The following is a 24,589-nucleotide window of genomic DNA, read 5'->3' as shown; positions in this document are numbered from 1 at the left end:
TGGAAGAAGTAACGACTATTCACACTGCTCTGAACGCCTTCTGGAGCAGGGATCCTGAGCAGCAGCAGTGGCAGCTCAGGGCACACTCCCGAGATCACCGGCAGCAGGCTGATACTTCTGCTACCAGGTATCCTGCGCCCAGAGGTGCAGGGCACAGCCCCCGCTAACTCCAGCCTTGCATGTAGGGCCTTTCCCCAGTGAGAGGCAGCAGAAAGCGTTAAAGAGGGGGCAGTTCCCGGACGGGAGGACGCAGCGATGCCAGCCGTACCCACCGCCTCAGCCGCCATGCGGTGCAAGGGCAGCGTGCCACGCATGCGCTAGAGGGCTGCGCTGAGGGGCGGGGCGAGCGGCGAGTCCCGCTCCCTCCCGCCGGTGGGCCGTACCACTGTGCGGGGGTGTGTGTGGAGCGTGTTTCGTCTGACAGTCCGCTCGCTAGGCCTCTCTGGTGTCTCCTATCCGGAGTGAGTGTGAGCCGAAGCGATACAGCACGGGACAAGCGAACAAGAGACTATGTTTAGCCGCAGGCGCGTTGTCCGCTACCTCCTCCCGCCACCTCCCCCGCTTATGGCGGGTTGGGCGCGGCCCGCTCCCCCAGCTCTCCCCGAGGCCCGGCTTCGCGAGTTCCCGCTCTCTCGCGCCCGCCCCCTCCCTCCTCCTGCCCCCTCCCTCCTCCCTCGGTGCCGGCTCGGTCTCGCCTCGGCCTCCCGTTCCCTCCTCCCCCTGCCCCGACTCGTCCCCGGCGCGACGGCCCTATGGCGTACAGTCAGGGTGGCGGCAAGAAGAAAGTCTGCTACTACTACGACGGTGAGCGGGGTTCGGGGCGCGCGTGAGGGGAGAGCGCCGTTACCGCCGCACGGCGCGGCCTCTTCGCCATTGCGGCCGCCCCCTGCCCCGCGTAGGAGTGGGGTCCCGGTCGCCATCCACCTGCGGCCCTGCTGGGCCCCTCCACGGGGCCGGCGGGACAGAAGAAGGAGAGCAGCGGAGGGGGACGGGGCGGGAGCTGCAGGGCCCGAGAGATCCCCGCGCTGAGCGCTGGGTTTTTTGTTACTCCCCCCCCCCCCCCCCCCCGCCCCCCTCTCCGAGAGAAAAATGAAAAAGGAGAAAAGTTGGGACACTCCCCTTCATCCGCTAAACGTGAAGGCGCTGCCGAGTCTGACTCCTCCCCTACAAAAAAAAAAAAAAAAAAAAAAAAAGTTAAAAAAAAAAAAAAAAAAAAAAAAAAAAAAAGCCGAGACCGCGAGTGTGGGTTCGGCACCTGGATGTTCGTGCGGCCCGGGCCTCGTCTGGGTTACAGCGGGGAAGCGCGGGTCTCCCAGGCCAGCCAGCAGCGGCGGGGCACGGCGTGCCGGGGTGCCCAGCACCGAGTGCTGAAAGACGAGTTGCTCGCTGGCCTGCCGACTTTGCACGCTCGTGTGCGTGATGGAGCCGCCTGGCAGCTTCGGAAAGTACGCACGCCTTGCGTTTAGGTTCCGATATCTGCAGCAGCTTGTTCGTGGTTTGCTCTTGCTGCTGCAGAGAGAACTTTTCCTTATGTTCTGTTGAGTTTTCGTTTGTTTTACTTTGCTTTTACTTTTTTTTTTTTTTTTTTTTTTTTTTTTTTTTTTTTTTTCCTTTTTGTACAAATTCGGTGGTCAGAGTACTTAAAAGATTTCATTTCTAGGATGGTCTCCCCTTTTAACCGTTTCTTGAAATCGGTGTATCAGGCTCTTGTGAGACCGAGGCTGTTTTACCCCAACGCTTTGGAGGTCTCACCATTATGGGAACGAAGAGCAATCACAAAACCCACGAAGATATCCATAGTGGCTGTTGCTGTAGCAAAGCTGCCATTCTTGGGAGATGGCAGAAATGGGGCCTGCCTTGGGCTTGCACTACACCGATGGAAGCAGAGTGTGGTTGCCGCCCCCTTCTCTTTGTTGCTGGCTCTGGTTCTTTGTTCAGCCTAAAGGGGAAGGGAGGCCCCTGTTAGGGATAGTTTTGGTGAGACTGGGATCTTACTTTTTCTGGGCAAGAGGAATCAATTTCTGCCATGTTGAGGGGAATGCAGAAGCAATAGGTTAGAAGCATTCTGCTTGCAAATGTTTGCATCTTTAGGTTTGGATTTTTTTTCATTGTGTGGTGTTTTTTTGTTTTTATAAGAGCCAGGTGGTTGTCATTTGCTAGGCATAAGTATCTTCAATTTTGCTATGATTCCTGGACTTGGTACTAGTTACTGTCAGCTCTATAAACAACCCGAAATCTGTACTGAGGGAAGAGGTGGGAGAAAGTGGGGAAGGGAGAAGTTTTGTGAAAGCAGGATAATGATGACTTGCAAACAGCTGGAGCTAATATCTTGCTTAAATCAGTAGCCTACAACTATATGCAACTAACAGAGTATCTGTTATGACCTGCTTTCCCTGTAAAAGAAATAAGACGTTGGAATGTTTTGGCTATCCTTTTTAATTTTTATTGTCGAACAGTTATTTTACACTTCTTTTGAAAGCGGAGTTGTTAGAAGAGCTTTTAGAATTAATACCTGTGGTAAACGCTTCCAGTGCTAATTTGTGGTTCATCTGATAATTTTTACTATTTTATAACATCTTATACCAGCAAAATCTTGAATTAAACTGGGGGGAGCACTTGAAGCCTTAAATAACCCCAAACCAAAAAGTGCAAAGAGTGTTTCTAAGGGTATCGTAACTGAAAAAAAAACGACATTTTTTTGCCATATTTATCCTTCCACAAAGGCTTTCACTCAGTGTCCTTGAGAGTATGTGCCAAAAAGTGTTGAAAAGCATTAGAAGTGTATGTGCGTGTTCTTTGAGGTGCAGTAGACTCCTACATATTCTTTGTGGTAATCAGTATGGTTATCATCTCAAGTCTCTTTTTCATATTAGCCTGTCACTTACCAAGTCTTGATTAGCGTGTTGCTATTAACATGTATCAATAATTATCAGTACCCACAACCAATAAACTTGTGGTAGATAGGAGCTTGATTTCATTTTTCTACAGTTTATTGTTAGAAAGCGTTAGCTACGTCCACTTTGCGGTTTGTGGCCTGGGTGTCTCAGTGACCTATTTCAAAACAGATATGCATTGAACACAGCAACGAGGACAGGACCCAGATGGTCTCTCCAGCTCTGTATTCTGTACAGCAGAACACAGTTGTAAGGAATCATGCAGCAGCTAACATAGTTATAGCTGGTGATTGTATTTGTTCTATGCCAGTGCAGTAACAGGATTGTTTAGATTGCATTTCTTGCACAATTTAATGTGTATTTCCAAAAGGCTTTACCTTCATGAGAAGTTCCAGGGATCTGCATAAGAATGTGGGTGGTTCCACCCATAGAGGTGAGACTAAACTTGTATTAATAGTGCATCACATTAGTGTACTCAGATGCTGTTTAAGTATGTTAGTACTTCCAGATGAACTTGTGTATCTGCAGACTTTAACTGAAGAGTGTTTCACAGAAGCGATGCTTTGAACTGTGGCTTCTAGAACTGCAGTGGTGCCCAACCTATGCTGAAGGTTCAAAGGCACAACCTTCCCTGCTTAATTTTAAAAACCTGCTTGTTTTTAAGGACAAGAGGATAAAAAAAACAAACAAACCCTGAAGTCTACAGATGTAGGAATTTAAAGTCTATTTAAATATCTTTGTTGGACTTATCAAGCACCAGTGATTGTTTTCTAGATTTGTCTTTGCATGATTTTGTCTATTCATGTTGCAGAAGCCCATCCAAATGTAAGTACCACTAGTAAGATTATTTTTTTTTTCATGTGGTTTCTATTGTAGTGGTTGTGTTTCTGTACTTACAGTGCTTACAAAATATCTTGTGATTTCATGCTAGCTATGCTTAAAATGAGCAGAGGTATGATCTGTGTGCATAAAAAGTTTTATATGTCATTAGAGGATAAAACAATGTCCAAATGTTATATATTGCATTCTCCTTCTTTCTGCTTAGACCTTTTGTAATTAGTTGATTTACTTGTCTAGTTTCTCTAAAACTCTTGGAGAAGATGTTCTTAGCATACTTCTCTGGCCTTAGCTGCTTTTCACAGCCTGTTGCGAATCTCTCAAATGTAACTGAAGTTCCTTTCAAGCATGTAGCCTCTTGTATCTGTCTGTGATAGAATACTGAACATCTGCAGGCCTTTCTGAAGCCTCTGATAGAGAGGTGTGTCACATTCAACAAAGGAATCACGTGGATTTGTCTTCATTTGATGAATTGACAGGCTGTTAGTGTATTAGCATATTTGAACCCAGGGCATGGCAGTATGTGTAACAAGTTAATTTTCAGGTAGGTTTTCTGGTCGTTTGATGGTATTGCTGTGTGTATCATGTGATAAACTGTTCAGGCCCATAAGCTGGTGCTTACATTATACTGACATTTGGTTTGTCTTTCTTCCAAAAATGTTGAGTTCTTAACTGACATTAGGTTGTTGCCTCTCGTTACCAGCCGTTTAGCTGATAATGTTATTGGTATAAAATGGTCTTTGAAGCTTTTCTGTGAACAAAATAATAGATTTCCCTACTTTCTGCATATGCTGCTTCACATTTTTTCCCTCTACTTCATGCTTCAGTTATGTTTTCTTTTGCACTTTACATGTGCACCCTCACTGGTGAGTGATTAGAGATTATGCTTATAACACTTAGAACACTTTTGTATGCCTTTTGCTCTGGTATTGACAACTTTGGCATCAAACACTCTTGTGTAGTCTTCAGTGGTCGTCTTTGTACTCGGCTCTACTGTATCCACTTCTCATGTATGCATATATATATGCTCTCACCTTTGCTTTTCTCTCTCTCTGAGTACTCCAGTAAGGCTGTAGTGTTCAAAAAACAAACAAACAAAAAAACAAAAAACAAACCAAGGGAGAGAGAGAAAGGTTCAGGATATGTGGAGGAGGTGCTCCTTCATGGGGTGAAGGAGAAGGAGACATTTCTCAGCAGCCTTACATTGGATGATGTTTCCAAAATGGTGACAACAGGCTAAAAATCAAGATGCTGGTGCCAAAAATGGAACCTCTTGCATACTTCTTCCTTCCCTATCCCTGCCAACATATACATCATAGAAATGCCTTGAAACTTAATGGGCTTTTTGTCCACGTGTTTCAATATTTTTTCATGAGGGTAATGCCAAAACCCTTTTTGTGTTGATGATGCAAGACTTGAAAGATGCCAATAGTATTGCTTGTCACTGAAGTGTATGATATTGAGATCTATTGTTAGTCATTACAGCTGACCTTTAATACAAAAGCATCAATATGCTTCCACTAGCTGTTCACTAGCAGATCTTCTCTCGCTTAAGCTTTCATAAAATTTGCCAGCTTGCTGAATCTTTTAAAGTTCTAGCTTGTATTGAAAACATTAAATATAGCTTTTAACTTTTTAAATGTATTTATTGATTGATTATTACTAATTTTTAAGCATGCTGTTGTGATGGGTGGTATTCAGGTGATATTTGATGTTGAATGTTTAAATGATGCTTTTATCAAAAGATACACTCCAAATATACTCAGGGAGCATGTTAATGCTGTCCTTTCTTTTATGTAAGATAAAATAACAAGTCTTATCTTTTCCATTATACAAATAATTTCTAGTCTGCTTCCTTATACATTAACATTTTGAGTGAAACATTGGTGGTAATGACTGTGTGTTGTGTAATTAAAATTGAAATATACCTTAAAAAAAAAAAAGTAAGAACTCATTGCATCACAAACGCATTTGGGGGTGAAATTTTCTCAAAAGCACCATGTTATTTAAAGGTATTATTATGGAATTATTGTCTTCAGAACTTCAAAAGTCTTAAGCTCTTGTTAGCTTGAAGTTTTTTGAACCTGTAAGAGTAACTTGGTAGAAACAAGGTGGGGTTAGTAAAAGGTGGTCCTTGTAGTAGTTAGATTCAAAGAGTTCTTGAAGCTCTTTGCTAAAAGCAGATGTAGAACGTATTGTTTTGTATGATGTTAGGAGATGTTTTGGTGGGAGGTATAGGGATGCTGTCCTCTTTTTTTAATACCTTTTGTTCTTGGCCTGCCTATGAAAACAGTATAGGGTTGCAGTATCAGCTGGAGTCTATATCTTACTAACTGATGTGCTAGTTACCATTTACTTACCAAAGTTAGGAATGAGTAAAATTTTTTGAAGTTCTTAAACAATAGTGTTCTTCCCATTGATATGAGTTGATGAGGAGAAAGATCATAGAATCATAGAATCATAGAATCACTAAGGTTGGAAAAGACCTAAAAGATCACCCAGTCCAACCGTTCACCTATTCCCAATAGCTCCTACTAAACCATGTCCCTCAACACAACATCCAGTCTTTCCTTGAACACCCCCAGGGTCGGTGATTCCACCACCTCCCTGGGCAGTCCATTCCAGTGCCTGACCACCCTTTCTGAAAAGTAATACTTCCTCATGTCCAGCCTGAATCTCCCCTGGCGTAGCTTGAAACCATTCCCTCTGGTCCTATCACTAATGACACGAGAGAAGAGGCCGACCCCCAGCTCACTACAACCTCCCTTCAGGAAGTTATAGAGAGCAATGAGGTCTCCCCTGAGCCTCCTCTTCTCCAGGCTGAACATTCCCAGCTCCTTCAGCCTCTCCTCATATGGCCTGTGTTCCAGACCCCTCTCCAGTTTTGTTGCCCTTCTTTGAACACGTTCCAGGGCCTCAATATCTTTCTTGCAGTGAGGGGCCCAAAACTGGACACAGTACTCGAGGTGCGGCCTCACGAGTGCTGAATATAGGGGAACAATCACCTCTCTGCTCCTGCTTGCAACACTGTTTCTGATGCAAGCCAGGATGCCATTGGCCTTCTTGGCCACCTGGGCACACTGTCGGCTCATGTTCAGCCGAGCATCAATCAATACCCCCAGGTCCATTTCCTCTACGCAGTCCTCCAGCCACACCGCCCCAAGCCTGTAGCGTCGCCTGGGGTTGTTGTGGCCGAAGTGCAGGACCCGGCATTTGGCCTTGTTGAAACTCATCCCATTGGCTCCAGCCCAGCTCTCCAGCCTGTCCAGATCCCTCTGTAGGGCCTCGCTACCCCCAGGCAGATCCACACTCCCAGGCAGATCCACTAGATGCTGAACAGTTCTTTCCATTATGGCTGCTCCAGAAATAATAGCTTGTATTTTATTATGTTAATCGTATATTCATCATATCATATTCATATCACATTCATATCATATATATTATCACAATAACAGAGATGGATGTTGGTAGAAGAGGTTAAACATTTCCGCCAGTACTCAGTGAGGTGTTGTTGCCACCAGGCAGATGGCAGCAGAGGGGCAGTCTGACAGAATGGTGTCTGACATGGCAGTACAGTGTGACATGGAAGCAGAGGTGTGTCATTGAATTCCTTCATGAGGAAAAAATGGCATCCATTGACATTCATTGATGTTTGCTGAGCATTTATGGGCACCAAACAGTAGCTGTGAGCACAGCAATATGGCGGGTGATGTGTTTCAACAGTGGCACCATTGACATGAGAGAAAGACAAGTTGCATTCAGTCATGCACAGCTGTCACACCATGAAATGAAGAGCATCTGAATCAGCTCATCTGTACAATTTGGCTAATGGTGGTGACTGTTTGAAAAAGTGTTTTGTAGCTGAGAACTTGCTCTATCAAGTAGTGTTATTGTGCTCTTTGTATCTGTTCTATTTTAGGTGGAAATAGGAGGTGTTACTTTAGGAGCAACCTACATAGATACCTTTCTGTTACAATACATTAGGCCATATCTGTTTTGTGAAGTGTCCTTATTTACCCTATTACTCCAAAAGCTAAAAGTTGGATTTTTAGAATCCTTTAATATTTCTAATCTTACTATAGTGCTTGCTCTTCTTGGTACTTGGTGATGCTATTAGAGGCTGATGTTTTACCTTCCTGGTGACCTAGAGCTCATGTTAAAGAAGTAAAACTACAGCTGCTTTGTAGCAGTGCTACTTCTTACCCTTCTCTACTAAAATATGTAAAATTATGTTTTGAAAACAATGTTTTTCTTTTCCAGTAGGCTGGAAACATTTATTGAAAAATTGTTGACAAACGTGAAAGAAAAGTGAAAGTTTTCAAGAAGAAGGTAAAATCAGTAATACTACCAAGGAATTTCCTCAGAAGAAGAGCTGTTGCAAATAACTGACAATGGGAAAGCCCTTGACAACTGAATATACCTATTAGGCTTGTCCGTGTCTCCCAAAACATGTGGAACATAAGTTCTATTCAGAATGGTTTGTTTCTGGGGAATGTCTGCATTTGGGGCAGAGAGAGGTGTGTTCTCATGCTGTCCAGGAGAGAGGAAAACTTACTGGCTGGTGACAGTAGCCGTTCTTTCTTCCTGGAAAGAAGTGATCTATAGTAACCATGTATCAAGTCACTATCCAATTTGACAAGAGAAGGGTTCACCTGGGTTACAAGACTGTTAATCTATTGTGGATTGGATCCCTAGCAGCAGGTGGCTTGGAAATATTTTGTATGTGATTACAGAAGCGGGTTTGAAGCTAACTTCTGGAGTGTAACTTTTAGGATTAGCTATGAAGGGCAGGGCAAGGAAGTATCTACTTAAAATCAGCTCTTAGAAAATGGTAGGTTTACTACAGCCTCTGTTGTGGTATAATGTCACTGACAGTGGTGGTTTGTGCTCCCTTCGTAATTCCAATTTTGTTTCCTGTTATTCTGTTTTCCAGTTCCATCCCATTGTTTTGTTAATTCATGACTTGAAATCACTCTAGGCATTTTTGCTCCCCCACTGCTGTTGGCTTGTAGTAAAGGTCTTAGTTCTGGTCTTTTTTTGCCATCTGCTTAAGCTTTTATGGGCTGTTTGTTTTCCTTGTGGTCCATTTGAAAGAGTAGTTTGTTCATATCTCTTTTTGGAATCATCATATTTACTTGTCTTTTGGGAGTGATTCTCGTAAGTAGCAACAAAAACTTGTTTTGTAATGTGAATTTGTTTCTGTAATATTGACAGGTGATATTGGAAACTATTACTATGGACAAGGGCATCCAATGAAACCTCATAGGATCCGAATGACACACAACTTGCTCCTAAATTATGGCTTGTACAGAAAAATGGAAATTTACGTGAGTATAAGCAATGGAATGTTGACTGAAGTGTGAGTATAAGCAATAGATTGTCCACTGGAGTATTGTAAGTTGGCTTCAAGTATTCTTACACAGATGAATGGGGAAGTGGGAGTAGAAATAGAAAATACTTAGTGTATTCAGTGCTCTCTTACTTAAAATTGAAGTACTGTTTTATAACTAGTAAGGATTGCAGATTGTTGTCCCTTTCTGGAAGGGGTAAGAAGCAACAGCAGTAGAGGCTTTGATGGTATTTTTATGATTATGTGGGGGTGAGATTAGTGCAAGTGCATGATGCATTTAGTGGGATTAAACTAGCAGAGTAATCCTTCATGCAAACTTCATGCAAAGCAGCACTAGTAGTATTTTCACTATTCCCCCTTTGGAGTAGGTTAGATTTCTTTTAAGTTGTGTGCTTTAGTTAATTGTTAACTGGTTTTGCAGCAGTGTTCTAATTATTTCCATAACTTACTCTTGTTATCAGCGACCCCACAAAGCTACTGCTGAGGAAATGACCAAGTATCATAGTGATGAATACATCAAATTTCTCAGATCAATAAGGCCTGACAATATGTCTGAGTACAGCAAGCAGATGCAAAGATGTAAGTGTCAATATTAGCTAAATTCTGCGTTTGTGTGTGTGCTTGATTGGTTGTGTTATTTAAACTTAAGTATTCAGCAGTGTGATGTTATGAATGCTACCTACGTTAATTTTGAGTCTTTCTAATTAAAAGCAGCTGTGTTCAAAGAAATGTTCTTGAAGCTTACTAAAGGACTTGTATGCAGAATGTGTGCTGGATGCAAAATAATATTTTCTGTAGACCAAATGCACCGGGATAAAATTCAGTTGTGAGTGTTTGCAAAACTGTCTTAGAAATACCTTCTAATGCAAAATCTTTCTGAAGAATAAAAGATTGCCTTAAAGAAGAATAGAAGTAAACTCCTAAATATGTTGAGGGTAAGAAATGGAGCTGACTCTCCTGTTGGAGGGAGAAGGTAAAAATTGCACATTATTCACTTTTCACATTTTCTATTAAGTAGTTTTTCAGATTTTAGGAGTAACTTCAAGTTACTGTTAAAAATACAGTTTCACACAGCTCTACCAATACATAATATGTGTTTGTAGCTCTTTACAGTGCCTTATTCTCGATGTTTTTTTCCAAGAAGTTGCCCATTTATTAAAACGATGTTAATCAATGCTTGTTCTAAAACAGACAAGTCTAGCTTATTAATGAGACAAAGCTTTCTATAGAAACAAACAAACAAAAAAATGGAAAAACCAGTTTGGAGTCATTTTAAATGGTAAAAACAGTACCAACAGTTGAGTTTGATTAGGAGTTGGGGCAAACTTTATATTTGTTTCAGAGTTCAAAATTAAGCCTGACAGAAAAGGGGAGGAGGGGAAAAAGTAGTTGAAATGCTAAATGAATTCTGCATTTTTATGTGCTACCCTTGCCTATACTAATGCTATTGGAATTGTGTTTTTGAAAAGTATTGTGTTTCTTGCACAGTTAATGTTGGAGAAGATTGTCCTGTATTTGATGGCCTGTTTGAGTTTTGTCAGCTATCAACTGGAGGTTCTGTTGGTAAGTATAGTTGTTTGCCAGGTATTTTGTAGCTTTATTATGTTTACGTTGGGTACATAAACCTTTGATAATATAGAACCTAAAGCAAATACAAGTTCGTTTTGCGTAGGAGCACTGAGATTAACAGAACGTTACTTGATCTACCTCATATTTGACAATTTGTGTGTCAGTATTTAACATGAGCCAGCAGTGCGTTCTGGCAGCTCGAAAGGCAAATGGGATCCTGGGCTCCATCAGGAGAGGGGTGGTCAGCAGGGACAGGGAGGTGATTGTCCCTCTCTACTCGGCTCTTGTGAGGCCCCACCTGGAGTACTGTGTCCAGGTGTGGAGCCCTCAGTACAAGAAAGACATTGAGATTTTGGAAAGGGTCCAGAGGAGGGCAACTAAGATGATCAGGGGGCTGGAGCACCTCCCCTATGAGGACAGGCTGAGGGAGTTGGGCTTGTTCAGCCTGGAGAAGAGAAGGCTGCGGGGTGACCTCATTGCAGCCTATCAATACCTGAAGGGAACCTACACCCAGGAGGGGAGTAAACTCTTCAAAAGGGCTGACAACAGCAGGACTAGGGGAAATGGATCCAAGTTGAAGGAGGGAAGATTTAGGTTGGATGTTAGGGGGAAGTTCTTTACTAGGAGAGTGGTTAGGCCCTGGAACGGGCTGCCCAGGGAGGTTGTGGATGCCCCGTCCTTGGACGTGTTCAAGGCCAGGTTGGACGGGGTCCTGGGCAACCTGATCTAAATGCGTATGTTTGGTGGCCCTGCCAGGCAGGGGGGTTGGAACTACATGATCCTTGAGGTCCCTTCCAACCCGGGTGATTCTGTGATTCTGTATTAGTAACAGATGAGATCTAGGATCAAGTGTGAGATTTAATGACTTAAAAATGAGATACTGTTTCCTGTAACAAATATGAAGACCTTCAGAAGTTTCTGACTGCGTTTCCGTTCAGTTTTGTGCCTGTCTTTTTACAGCTGGGGCGGTAAAACTGAACAGACAGCAGACAGACATGGCTGTTAATTGGGCTGGAGGACTTCACCATGCCAAGAAGTCAGAGGCATCTGGTTTTTGTTACGTCAATGATATTGTGCTTGCCATCCTTGAATTACTGAAGTAAGTTTTATGATGGAAAAAGATTAAAATTGTTTAAGGTGTCAAACTTTTTAGTTTTTTAATGTTTGAAGATATGGATAGTAATTGTAATTTTTTGTCAGTTTTCGTTGCTGAACTTGTACAATTTCTTGATGACGAGAGCTCCCAACTCTGTCCAATTTGGCTTCAGCAAGAAGCCTGAGCTAAAATACAGACAACGTGGAAAAAATAGTTATTAGGAGATAGGTTTGAAACACATTCTTGAAGTACTTTTTCCGCACAAAGATAGTGAACTTCTAGATCTCACTAATACATGAGCTTGAATGAAGCAGAGGATGACAATAGATTAAAAAAAAAAGGAAACAAATTAGACATTAACTTGGGCAAGAGATGCACCCTTTAAAATATCATCTGCTGTAATTGTAGATGGCAGGTAACAGATTTCGAAAAATTTCTCCTGTTGCTACTCATGGAGACAGAATGGCGGTCAAGATGATCCCTGGCCTGACCCTATTGGGCATTTAAGCCTTAGGTGTTTTGTTCTCAGTCATAGGCCTTTTTGATCTCTCAGTTTGCCCTTCTATATTCCGTCTTTCAAGCCGTTGCTAGCAAACAGGAATTTTAAGGAAAATCGTACACTGAGATTTCTTGGGTTGTTACATGAGTTAACCTGGCTGTTAAGAAAACAATGAAGTAACAGCTGTGCTGCTTTGGTTGTAGAATAAAAAATGAAGAGGGGAGTAATGCAGAAGTGATTGCAAAATTACCTTCAAGCAACAGTACATCAATAAAACTTCAAATCATTAATATCAGTTATAATATCTAATGGGATTCTATCCCTTCTAATAGCATAAGGCTCATTTTTTACAAAAAATATTTTTGGCATTTGACTGCTTGGAGGTGGAGCAACTGAATCTGCTGGTGGCGGGTGGTAGAGGGAAGCAGCGGTAATCAGGAAGTGATTTTAAAAATGGAAGAAGTTGCTAATGGCACAGATATTTCATATTAAAACATTCATTTTAATATGCATATATTGAGGATACAAGGAGAAGCTGAGCGAGTTCGGGTTCTTCATTTTGCAGAAGAGTATCCTCAGGGGAGACCTTTCAGGGGCTGTCAAGTACCTAAAAGGGGGCTGGAAGAGAATTCTTTATCAGTGAGTATAGTGATAGGACAAGGAGTTACAGGCTTGTGCTAAAATGGTAGATTTAGATTAGATGTTAGAAAGGAATTATTTACTAAGCAGGTGGCAAGGCACTAGAAGAGGTTGCTCAGAGTGGCTGTGAATAGATGGAAGTGTTCAAGGCAGGGTTGGATGGGGCTTTAGACAGCCTGATCTGTTGGAAGGTGTCCCTGCCCACAGAGGTTGTAACTAGGTGGTCTCTTCCAGCCAAAACTATTCTATGATTTTATGATTGTGTCTCTGCAGTCTAACAAAAGCATTACGATTTTTCTGTGGTCCAGCTTTGACTATTGTTTTTTAAATCTTAACTTGTGTGTGAAGGAAGTAACCTTCCAAATAGATATGGGTTATGTCACCATAGGAACTATTCTGTTTGGTATCTTGTTAAGAGAAAAATCTTAGAACACATGAAACTGTGGCTGCTCTGTAATCTATAGCACTGTGAAAAGGTTAGTGTAAATGTCTTCTGATGTTGATAGACTTTATTCTTTGCTGAACAGCACCGGATTTAAGGGATGTTTACTGTTGTTTTCAGGGCTCTTGCCATGAAGCAACTTTCTTTATCCCTCTCAAATAAAATGATCTGAAACTTGCACTATTAAATAACTATTAAGCCATATCATGGTTGTATGTTAATGGTAGGTGCAGTACAGTTGGAAACAAGAACATGCTTATATTTTTAGTCTTTGCAGAGGTGAAAAAGGAAAGTTGATGGAAAATATTAAAATATTGTTTTTTGTGGGCTTATGGAATATGGATTATGGCTGCTCCTGGCACTGATTCTTCAAAAATTCTTGAGAAGCAAACACGAGGTGTTTTATTGCAGAATGTTTTGGCAATTACTGAGAAAGACAAAAGTGTACCACAAAAGGGGTAAATTCTAAGGATCTGGACAGCAGAAGATGGTGTGAATAGGATTAAAAAGTGAAATTACTACTGACATAGGACAGCTCAGTTAAATATTGAATGCGTTGCATAATAAAAATCACTTAAAGATGAGCTTATTGTCACCATTATCCGAACTGTACTGATAATTCTGAGAGTTACGGTAACTTCAAAATTATAAACTTTATCATAATCTGGGATTTATTTATATTTTTCTGTGGTAGGTATTGATATCTTATAACAGAAAATTGTGATTTCTCGATTTTTCTTTCTAGGTATCACCAAAGAGTGTTGTATATTGATATTGATATCCATCATGGTGATGGTGTTGAAGAAGCATTTTATACCACAGATCGTGTCATGACAGTATCATTCCATAAGTATGGTGAATATTTTCCAGGCACAGGGGACCTTAGGGTAAGACTGAGCATGAAATTTCATTGCAATAAATTCCCTCTTATGCACTTCCTTGTGGACACTACTTTAGTACTGTTATCGCAATCATACTCCACAAAAATGTGTATTTTCTGAAAATTTATCATGTTAGTCTGGAGTAATAGTTGCATTGAGGAACCTTAGGAAGAAATACAGGATATTGGGAAGCAAATTGCTTACTTCTAGATAAGTTAAACCATCTCTTTGACTTCTGGATAAATTGTCTGAGCAGTGTGCTACACCTGTAATTACAGTCTCTGCATTTCAGTTCTGCACGTACAGAGGAAAATAGCTCTTTGGACATCACAGGGCTTCACATCTTAATTCAAACAAAATAAATTTATGCAGTAGTTTAAGTAGTCACAGTGTTTCACATGCAACTGTACTGTGCTAGGTTTGCTTAGTAATACAGTTGGTTCATTTTTTATTATTTCATACGTTAACAAGGTACGTTTTGAATTTTAATGCTGCTCACTACTGAAAAACTTCAGCGTGCTCCACAGATGATTTACTAGCATTACATCTAACTTGAAGAAGGGAACAACAGAGTGTGTGAAGTGTTATTATTTAAGTTGGTGAATCTCTGGCAAAGCTGAGAGTGACAAGTAATTTGCCTGGATCCTAGGATGATGATGATGATTATTATTATTATTATTATTTAAAGTAAGTTAAGTCATTCCTTTTGTTAGACTCTATCTCATCAGAGCAGGAAGTTGTTCCACTTTGCAACTTGAAATATGATTTCAGATATTAAGATTAATATATTCTTCACTTGATACTCGCATTCAGCCTCTATGACAGCACTCCAAGGATAAATCAATTCCTTGTTAACAGCTTTGTTACATTAGTTTCTAAGTGCAGTTGTTATATTAGAAAACTAATAAAAACTACTAAAAAGTGGTTCTATGAAAATGTTGTGTTCAGAAGGTATTAACTTTCTTGTTTTTACACTGATTCAAGTGATACAGGTACTTGTGTTTACAGTAATGCTTCTAGAATGTGTATTGCAGTGTGATGTGATGATACCCAGTGGACAAAGCAGTGAATCAAAGCTGAGCATTAAGTCAGTGGGGTGCTAAGTGTGTTCATTTCAATTGTTTTTTGGAGGTGACTGTTGTTATAGTTCTTAAATTTTGTTAAACTGCTTTCTGAGTTGATTTAGGAAATCGGATTTGGTGTCGTTTTTTTTTGCATGTGATTTAACTCGACTGGCCACAAGGTGGCGGTGGTGCATTAAACAAGAAAATAGTGCAGATCGGGATGTTTATAAGATAGCTTTTGTTGCTGAAATTGGCTAGGTTTTCTTTTCTTTTTTGGAGGATTAGATATCTTTGTCTTAGAAGCAGCACTTCCTGTTGACAGAGGAGTTTGTGGATTCTTCACCTCACCACACCCAGGACAAGGAATTCAAAGAGACATGTTTGAAGTAAATAATATTGTATGTTATTGGGATTTTTTCAGCACAATGTCAGTGATGAATAGTACCTTAGGCATTATAACTTGTCCTATGTTGCTAGATAGTATTTTTGAAATGATCATGGTCTGCATACCAGCAGACTTAAGCAGGCTTCATTACAGCTAACTGCGTATGTCACCTTCCTGCCAAGGAGAAAAATGCAGCAACTTTTTCTTATCTCTAGAGTTTGCAAAGTTAACTGAGCTAAATAATTAATTTGTTCCGGAAACCATTATTCTATTGCTTGTTTCTGCTCAACTTGATTTTCTTTTGGCTATTTACGTCAACCAAATCTTAATCTTGTGGTCAGTGGACTCTGCTCAGGCTTGTTTTAGTAATTTCTGCTTGGTCTAGTTTGCTGATCAATTTATAGTTATTTGGTGTAGAGACAAATCATGCAGGAATTCAGAATTCTCCGATTGTAGAACCACCAATGTATCTCATTTACAGACAGGTTGCATTCCTCTATTCTAGTTCAGCTATATTCACCTTTTTTTTTTTTTTAATTAAAGGGAAATGCATAGATATTTAGCTGTCTGTGTTTTAGAATAAGATGGACTTGATTTCTTTTATATCTGAAAAGCAAGGATCACTTCAGAAAAATTGGCTTCTGAAAAACTAGATGTAATTTTGGATTACTGACATGCTTCAAATCAGAGATGTGTTTAGCAGGGGTTTTCAGTGTTGCTTGCAATGCTGTGAACTCTTATAATCTGCTGGAAGAGGATGTGCTATGCTGGGCCATTGAACAAGAATAAAAGGTGGCTACTGAAAAGGGTACGTTGCAGTTCCGTATGCTGTGAAAAATGCATTTTTCAGGAAAGGAAAAATATCCATGACTATTTCAACACCTTCAGTTGATAAGTTTAGTGTTGCTGGGTCATTCTGCTAGGGACTTGGACTTTTTCAAGGGTGTAGGGCCTCTTAGTGCATATTGTTATTTGATGACAGTTTATAGCCAAACTGATTATGTTGTATCTTATTGTCTTCCCCACTGCACCTTGATTAGTGGCAGAGAGCTGCAGTTTGCAAACTGGATCAGTTTCTGTCTTGTTTGGTGCTGAGCTAAAGGGAGAAAATAGGAATGTGTGGCATGTGAGTATCTTTAGGTATTAAGCTGATAATCAATGGAAGAATCCAGAGTTGATTCACTCAACATTTATTTATTATTATTTGTATACCAAGACTTCTAATACATGTGTTGTCCAGGAATGCCATTTAGATAGGCTTGTGTAGTTCCTGAATTGTCAACTGATGAAAATGAGAATAATCTGCCTGAGTTTTGTTTAGTCGGTTTTTATTTTGTTTTTCTTAGATTGGAAAGTATTTCTTGAAGGCATCCTGTAACTGACTTCAATTTCTTTCTCCTTTCTATTCAACAAGTGCACTATCCTATGTTTGGACCAGAGAATACAGTTTTAAACACTCTCTCAAATAAAAATCTTATGTATTGTGCATCTTACCTTGCTCTCAGTTCTCTTTGCTTTTTGCTCAGCAGTTTTTGCTGGGCTAAATTGATTGGTTTTATGTCATCTTTTAATCTTACGTTTTTCAATTAAAAAAATCAAATGTACTTCCTGCAAGTGTTGTGTTAGCATACAATTATTACAGTTCAAAGTGGAAAATCAGAATCAAATACAGTATTTTGCCTGTTTTTTCCCCTCATGGCATCAACGGTGATTCAAAATAGCTCATTGTAGTCGTATAAAGTTTTTTTTCCATGATGCTATTGTGTATTATTACTAGTATAAGAATGTTTTCCATCTTTACTTATAGGACATTGGTGCTGGGAAAGGCAAATACTATGCTGTCAACTTTCCAATGAGGGATGGTATAGATGATGAATCATATGGACAGATATTCAAACCAGTGAGTGTTTTTCTGAACTCTTTGGTATTATGTTTTCTTTTTTTCATTTTGTGACTTTGTTTTTGTAATGTGAATTAACAACTGGATGTTTTATATTGATTATAGATTATATCAAAAGTAATGGAGATGTACCAGCCCAGTGCTGTAGTATTACAGTGTGGAGCAGATTCATTGTCTGGTGATAGGTTGGGATGCTTTAATCTTACTGTTAAAGGTAAGTGGAAAAGTGTTTCTGTTTGTTCTCTGTAACTTTTTACTCAAGAGAAACTTCTACCTGTTGTGTGATTTTCCAACAAAATTGCGAGATGAGGATTGGAGTTGGAGAGATTTTGTTCATTACCATGATTAATCACCTCTTTCTTTATTATACAGAAATGACCAAAGGAAACCCAGAAGTTGTCTCTTTCTATCCACCTAAAAAAGTTAAGAACTCCGGTTTTCCATGTTCCTCCTAGCCACTCAACTGATTCCCTTTCTTCTACGTACAGGCTTTTCTGTAGCTTTAAAGCAATGTCCTGGAATGATAGGATGACCACAGTAGTCCTACAGCAACACTTACTCTGATGGGCAACTAACAAAACTAGCGGGTCTCTTAGTAGGACTCCTAAACATCAAACATCTTGTTGGGCATAAAATAGGTATTACTGAAATTAGAATACTGATTGCATTGTTACGTTTATGCTGTTGTTTTTTATGATGAGCTTCGTGGTAGCATTTGCTTTTAATAAGCTTCGTAGAATTCAGCGGTTTTTACTATTAGATTTCTACCCAAAAGGATGATTCTTAGAATTGAGATGAGAGGTTAATTTAGCAAACAGCATAGCTTAAATGGTTAACACTAGTATTTATAAAATGTTAAATGTATGTTGAACTGTTTATAAACCTTGAATCCAGTCTATTTGAATCATTGATTTTTTTCCTGGGGTTTATTTTTGTGTTTTCTTACTGAGGCAATGAGTGTTTTGTAGGCAACAGTATAGTATCTGTTGGGTCTGCAGTGTTTCAGGGTTCTTTTTTTGATTTGCACCAGGTGGCAAAGCTCCTTCAGTTGCCCATACAGATCAGATTTTTTTTCATCTTACATATCTTGGAAACCAAGAGAGCTGCTGCCTCCTACAGATGCCTTTCAGTATCTACTTGCTGTATCTACCTGGACTGTGTACTGTCTTGGCACCAGTTCACTCTGTAAGCAAGACTTAGCAACCTTTCATACAGGTTCAAATTTAGAAGTAGAGAGGACCAAGTACTGATTTACTTTTTTTTCCTTCTTCCCACTTTGTGTTTAACTGAGAAATTATCCCTAGATTTGTCTCTGTCTTTTCATAGCAAATATCAATGCAAAACACAAAATACTCATTCTAAGAGCATTTCAGTACTGCAGTGATAAGAGACCGTCATGCAAAGTCTCTGAAAACTGGGATGGATAATATTTGGTGTGTTTTACACGCTTCCTACCTGTAAATCTTGACTTGTTGTGAAATTTTGCTTAGTTGTAGAGGGTGACAGTTCTGTTTTACTTGAACCAATTCAATTCTTATCAAATAAGTATTGCTTATAATGAGCTCTAAGTGTATAAGAATATATGCAAATCACATTTTTCTCTTTAATAGGCATTTTGTATATATTGTCAAATATTTTTGTTTGTGACAGGTCATGCAAAATGTGTGGAAGTTGTAAAGACTTTCAACTTGCCATTGCTGATGTTAGGAGGAGGTGGATATACTATTCGCAACGTTGCTCGATGCTGGACATATGAAACTGCTGTTGCCTTAGATTGTGAAATTCCTAATGGTAAATATTAATCCACAAATTAATACCTTATCAAGAAATAATCATGGGAATGTCAAAGTGAAAGGATAGTGATGGTAATATTTACCAAGTGCCGTGTGTCAGTTTAAAATGAGATAGAGAAAGCTATCGTTAAGGCTTAGATGGTAACTTTTCAGTAGCTTATACACAAAACAAACTTTAGAGGCTTAGGGCTTGCTTATGCTTTAATCAAAGCTTTAAATTACCAGATTGCTTTTTTAGTATATATTTTATTGTATGTTTGATAGTGTTTTGATTATGACAGCACAGACCTGTGTAAGGTGGGTATTGCAGATATAGTGTTCATGAGAAAAGGTTGAGTATACAAGTGCCTGTTTTGCACAGTAAAACTTAACTATTTCTTCATTATATCTTTGACCTAAAAGTGTCTGTATTGACATCATCTCTTCCATTTGTCTCAATTTCGGCTATGCAAACTCTTTGAACTTCTAAAGCAAAAAGAGCAATAGTTAGCTTCTTTTAAATACTTGAATAGTGGAGTCATTTACCTGAGGAATATCTCCATATATCCTGCACTCCCTGTAATTCTGGCCAAGTATATTTCTGGATGTATTTTTTGAAGGCTTTTCTATGACGTTGGTGCTTGAACTGTCTTGTTGCATCAGCCATTGGCTTTCATGTTGGACTGTGGTTTTACTGATGACATTTTGATATACATAGGTCACTCCAAAAGTAATCTCTCTTACTGCTGTGGAAACTACAGTGGATACAAAAAGAACAATAATACTATTTGATACAGCAAACTCTTAGCTACAAAACACTATTTTTCAACACAGTCACTATGAGCTTTGCATTTTTACCAGTGATGAGTAAGAGCCTGAATACCACACTTAAATGTGAGCATCAGCAGAGGTGACCCACTGTCTGTGTCACTGCTGCTGAGACACACTACCCACCACCTACCTCACTTTGCTCACATCTGTTGTTTGGTCTCCATAAATCCTCAGCAAGCATCAGTGAGTGTCAGCTATTTTTTCTGCATGGAGAAATTCACTTCCACTCCTTTGTTTCATCTGCACTTCCATGTCAGATGCCATTCTGTCAGACTGCCCCTCTGCTGTCATCTGTCACATGGCAACAAAATATAACAGAATGTTGGTGGGAAGGTTCAACCTCTACTATGCTACCATTAGCATCTGCCTCTGATGTCATGAATCAACATCATAAAACAGGAAATATTACTTTTGGGGCAGCCTTTGTACCCATCATGTGTTTTACTAGAGGAATATTCTGACTGGCACACATAAGGTAACTTGGAAGTAGCTATAAATAATCATCAGTGAATCATGCCTCATCTTCAGAATTAGCATTTTTAATGATTAGGTTTGTTACTTACGCATTGTGTCAGCATGTGTTCTAACGTGATTAAAGTAGAACTTTATTCTTTTTGTATTGTGTTGTGCAAAGAAAAAATGTTTAACTTAACGTGTTGAGTAATTTAGAGAAAAACACTGAAAGATTTGTACTTTTTGTATTTTGTGTACATTTTGTATTTAAAATGATTGAAATCACCATTGGGTGACAATTGTCTTTTCTGTTCTGTTTTATAGAATTACCATACAATGATTACTTTGAGTATTTTGGACCAGACTTCAAGCTCCATATTAGTCCATCAAATATGACTAATCAGAATACACCAGAATATATGGAAAAGATCAAGTAAGTAGTGCTTACCTTATTTGCCAAATACGAGTGTGAGTTGTTTCTCCAGAGGTTTAATTTTTACACAAGTTGCCCTATTACACACTGAAAAAGTACTGAATAGAAATGACTTATTTTCTCTTTATCAGAAGATGAACTTTTAATTAAGAAGTCTGTGCCTACAATGGTTTCTATGCTTATGAAGTCCTGTCTGCTTAAATATGAAAGCTTAAGACTCAATTTAGATTTTTTTCACTTCTTCCAGCAATTAAAGAGAGAACTGTTTTATTTGCCTTGCTATTTTGATTTTGAAAGAAGTTTATCCTGTCAGGAAAGAAGCTGTGGTGTGCACTGATTATTAGCCTTCCAAATTCTCAACTCCCTTGTCTAAACACGAATTGATTGTCATTCTTTGTAGCTGTCAGCCTTAAAAAATAAAAATAAATCACGTGGGTAGACATCAAAAACTGTGGAAAGATAGCAACATGCCTGCAAGCAATTGAGACTGTAGTTTGACAAGTCCACAAGAGTTGTGAGGTACTGCTGACAAGCTATAGAGATAGTGTTCTTAGGCTTTGCTGCTTCTTAGTTCAGTTTTTGCCTACCCACATCATGAAGGTTTGTTTGCAAACTAATGTTGTGCTTCAGAAATGGAATAATACTTAAGAATAATCAAATCTGTACTCATCTAATAAGAGATAATTGATCAACCTGAAGTACTCATTGTTTACAATGGTTTGTTCCTAATTTGGATTTAGAAGAAGGTCATGTGATAGAAACAGAAAAAGAGACTGTAAGGATCTCATACAACCTCAGTTGCCATTCACACTTTGAATTGTTCAGAGGGATACTGAGACAATTGTCACAAATGCTGATGCTTGTAACCTGCCAACACTTCTCTCCACTCAAACTTCTTTGGATCAGTAATTTTGAGTCTCAGGTATTTGTCCTTGTTCCTGCATGTGGCCCTATGGAGTGCGGGATCTGTTGCATCAGTTGGCTTGGACAAGAATGTCTGTCTATTCTCTCTTAAATAGTTAGTAAGCAATTTCATCCAAACGGATCGCTTCTGATCCCGATCTCATTGCTGCACACAGCATGGAAGTAGTCATGCTTTAAGTGTCTTTTTTGTCACGCTTTTTTCAGAGACTAGTTTATTATCCAGCCTGATACTCTTGTCTATTAAATAGAGTAATGCTGTCACCAGGGTCACCAAGTGGGAAGGACACCTACTGACCTAGTGGAGAACTGAAGATTGAAGTTAGTTAACGATATACGCTTAAAATTTAAAAGAATGTGATAGCAAAATAGGCTGGGAATACTAGTGATCTGCTGGGGATGGAAAGCTTTCTGAAAACTTTCTTAAAGATAAGCAGGTTAACTTTGGGTGCAGAATTTGCAGAATTAAATACAAAATCCAAGGAAATGCTACTTCTGCAGAGTAGTAACTTTATATTACTTACAGGCAACGCTTATTTGAAAACTTGCGCATGTTACCTCATGCACCTGGTGTACAGATGCAGGCCATTCCTGAAGATGCTGTTCATGAAGATAGTGGAGATGAGGATGGAGAAGATCCAGACAAACGCATTTCAAGTAAGAAACACCATAAAGTCCAAGTAGAGTCATCCTAGTTTCAACTATTCAGGAGCTCAGTCTTAGAAGTGTGATACTGGATGATTGGCAATTGGAGAAGTCATTTTCCAAGTTAAAAACTTTTGCCATAGTTCTACCAGTCCTGTGGTTATTAAAATGGCATCTGTGCCCAAATATTAATCTGTAAAGGAGTTTTCAAGAAGTGCTCGAGAGTACTTGAGTCTTATGGAGAGAGTTGTTGCAGTTTATTTTAATATACTCCAGAAGCGTTAGATGAAGGACTTAGCTTCTGACTTGCTATTCATAAAAACAGTAATGAAATAAGTGTTTCTGAAAGTAAATTGTCTCTCTGATTCATAGTATATTTTTACTAGTTCTTAATTTAGTAGTTCTTATGTCTATGTAGTCAGTCTGTATTCTGACCTTTTTGTTTAATTTCGTAACTGTCCATCTCAGTTCGAGCATCTGATAAGCGCATTGCCTGTGATGAAGAGTTTTCGGACTCTGAAGATGAAGGGGAAGGCGGACGGCGAAATGTTGCAGATCACAAGAAAGGAGCAAAGAAAGCTAGGATAGAGGAAGACAAAAAAGAGACAGAGGACAAAAAAGCAGGTAGGATTCTATGGTTATTTTATCCTACCTTTTAGAACAACAGGCATCTGTCCTGCTGGAAGAAGGATACATTCTGTGTTAACAGCTATTTTACTATTGAAACAGTGGTTGTTTTTTTATCATATCTTAAAAATCTATTTTAAAGTTTAATCAGTTTCACCATTGATTTTTAAGATGCAGCTATTCATCCTGAAATAGTATTTCCATGCAAACTGGAAGGATAGGATCAGTGTTGTTTCTTCCCAGACTTGAAGCTTTTAAAGCCAGGGGTTTATTAGGGTTAAAAAAAAAATTATCTTAAACTATGTTACGCAAATAGTTTGTTCCTTTTTGCTTTGATAGAGTGAGGCTGCTAGTTTTCTTCTGAAACTGAATCTTGATAGGTTTCTAGGAATAGTATACTTCAAAGAACTTTTGGACTTTTCCAGTAAAAGTCTGTATCGTAAGAGTATGAGACTGAACCCCATAAAGCTTTGGGGAAAATGCAGGTGTTGACTGTTTCAGCCAGTCAAGAGAAACTATGCCTGACTTAATTTGAATCACTTGGCACCATGCCCAGGTAACTCCACAGGATGGATGCATTTAATACTATATGTCAATAAGCAAGGTTACTTTTTTCTTTCCCTAAAGTTGTTTCTCTTAGCTTCAATTGTATCTATGAAGTATAGCTGTCCCCGATTTTTTTTTTTTTTTTTTTTTTTTTTTCCTTCTAAAGTACACTTGCATCTCTTCATATATTTAAACCAAGTAATTTTTATTTTTAGATGTTAAGGAGGAGGATAAATCCAAGGACAACAGTGGTGAAAAGGCAGACACCAAAGGGTAAGCAATTAATTAATGTCACCTTACTGAAGAGCATTTGGTAACTTAAAAGTATTCTTAAGTATTGATTTCTGTACATATCCCTCATAATACTAAACATTTACGAGTTAGAACAATACTAAGTCAACACTGCATTTCTGAAATGGTTAATCTAAAAAAAAAAAAATCATGCATCTTAACAGTTTATTTTTGTTTTTGTACAGAGCAAAATCAGAACAGCTCAGCAATCCTTGAACAAAAGGTAGCCTCACATCAATTGCAGAACATAATGCTAGAGTTGGAGAATACCTAAAGGAAGAAGTTTTCATATTGAGAAAGACTGCTGATTTCATTTTTGTACTATTTGGCATGGACCGTATTTATTTTCAAACGGCTTTGTTCTGGTTTTTGGCAAGTTGTATTGTGAGTTTTCTAATTATGAGGCAGAAATTCCTTTCTTCACCATGCTTTATGTAATAGTATTTAAAATGGATGTGAGTTATGTTAAATGTCTAAACTGATCTATTAAAGTAATTTGCCTTTCCTGAGCTGA

At 39.2% G+C, this 24,589-nt stretch overlaps 1 protein-coding gene across 1 annotated transcript; it reads left to right on the top strand.

Moving 5' to 3' along the window:
- The first annotated feature begins 655 nt into the window (after positions 1–655).
- On the top strand, positions 656–24,589 carry HDAC2 (histone deacetylase 2). The gene is made up of 14 exons (XM_042887620.1): positions 656–804; positions 8,946–9,058; positions 9,543–9,660; positions 10,570–10,644; positions 11,611–11,749; positions 14,072–14,213; positions 17,464–17,556; positions 17,662–17,770; positions 19,207–19,347; positions 20,937–21,045; positions 22,493–22,623; positions 23,080–23,235; positions 24,000–24,057; positions 24,261–24,589. The coding sequence occupies exons 1-14, from the start codon at positions 753–755 to the stop codon at positions 24,289–24,291; spliced, it is 1,467 nt and encodes a 488-aa protein (XP_042743554.1). The 5' UTR covers positions 656–752; the 3' UTR covers positions 24,292–24,589.

Source organism: Lagopus leucura, unplaced genomic scaffold, assembly GCF_019238085.1.
Source record: "Lagopus leucura isolate 7727_CA_CO unplaced genomic scaffold, USGS_WTPT01 Super-Scaffold_73, whole genome shotgun sequence".
Classification (NCBI taxonomy): Eukaryota; Metazoa; Chordata; class Aves; order Galliformes; family Phasianidae; genus Lagopus; species Lagopus leucura.
This window is presented reverse-complemented; position numbering and strand designations above follow the sequence as displayed.

Bases quoted from the DNA above. Each gene is read 5' to 3' on its own strand.
- HDAC2 (XM_042887620.1), top strand. From the start codon at position 753: ATGGCGTACAGTCAGGGTGGCGGCAAGAAGAAAGTCTGCTACTACTAC. The intron at 805-8,945 runs GTGAGCGGGGTT...TAATATTGACAG, and splicing joins AGTCTGCTACTACTACGACG to GTGATATTGGAAACTATTAC. The intron at 14,214-17,463 runs GTAAGACTGAGC...CTTTACTTATAG, and splicing joins CAGGCACAGGGGACCTTAGG to GACATTGGTGCTGGGAAAGG.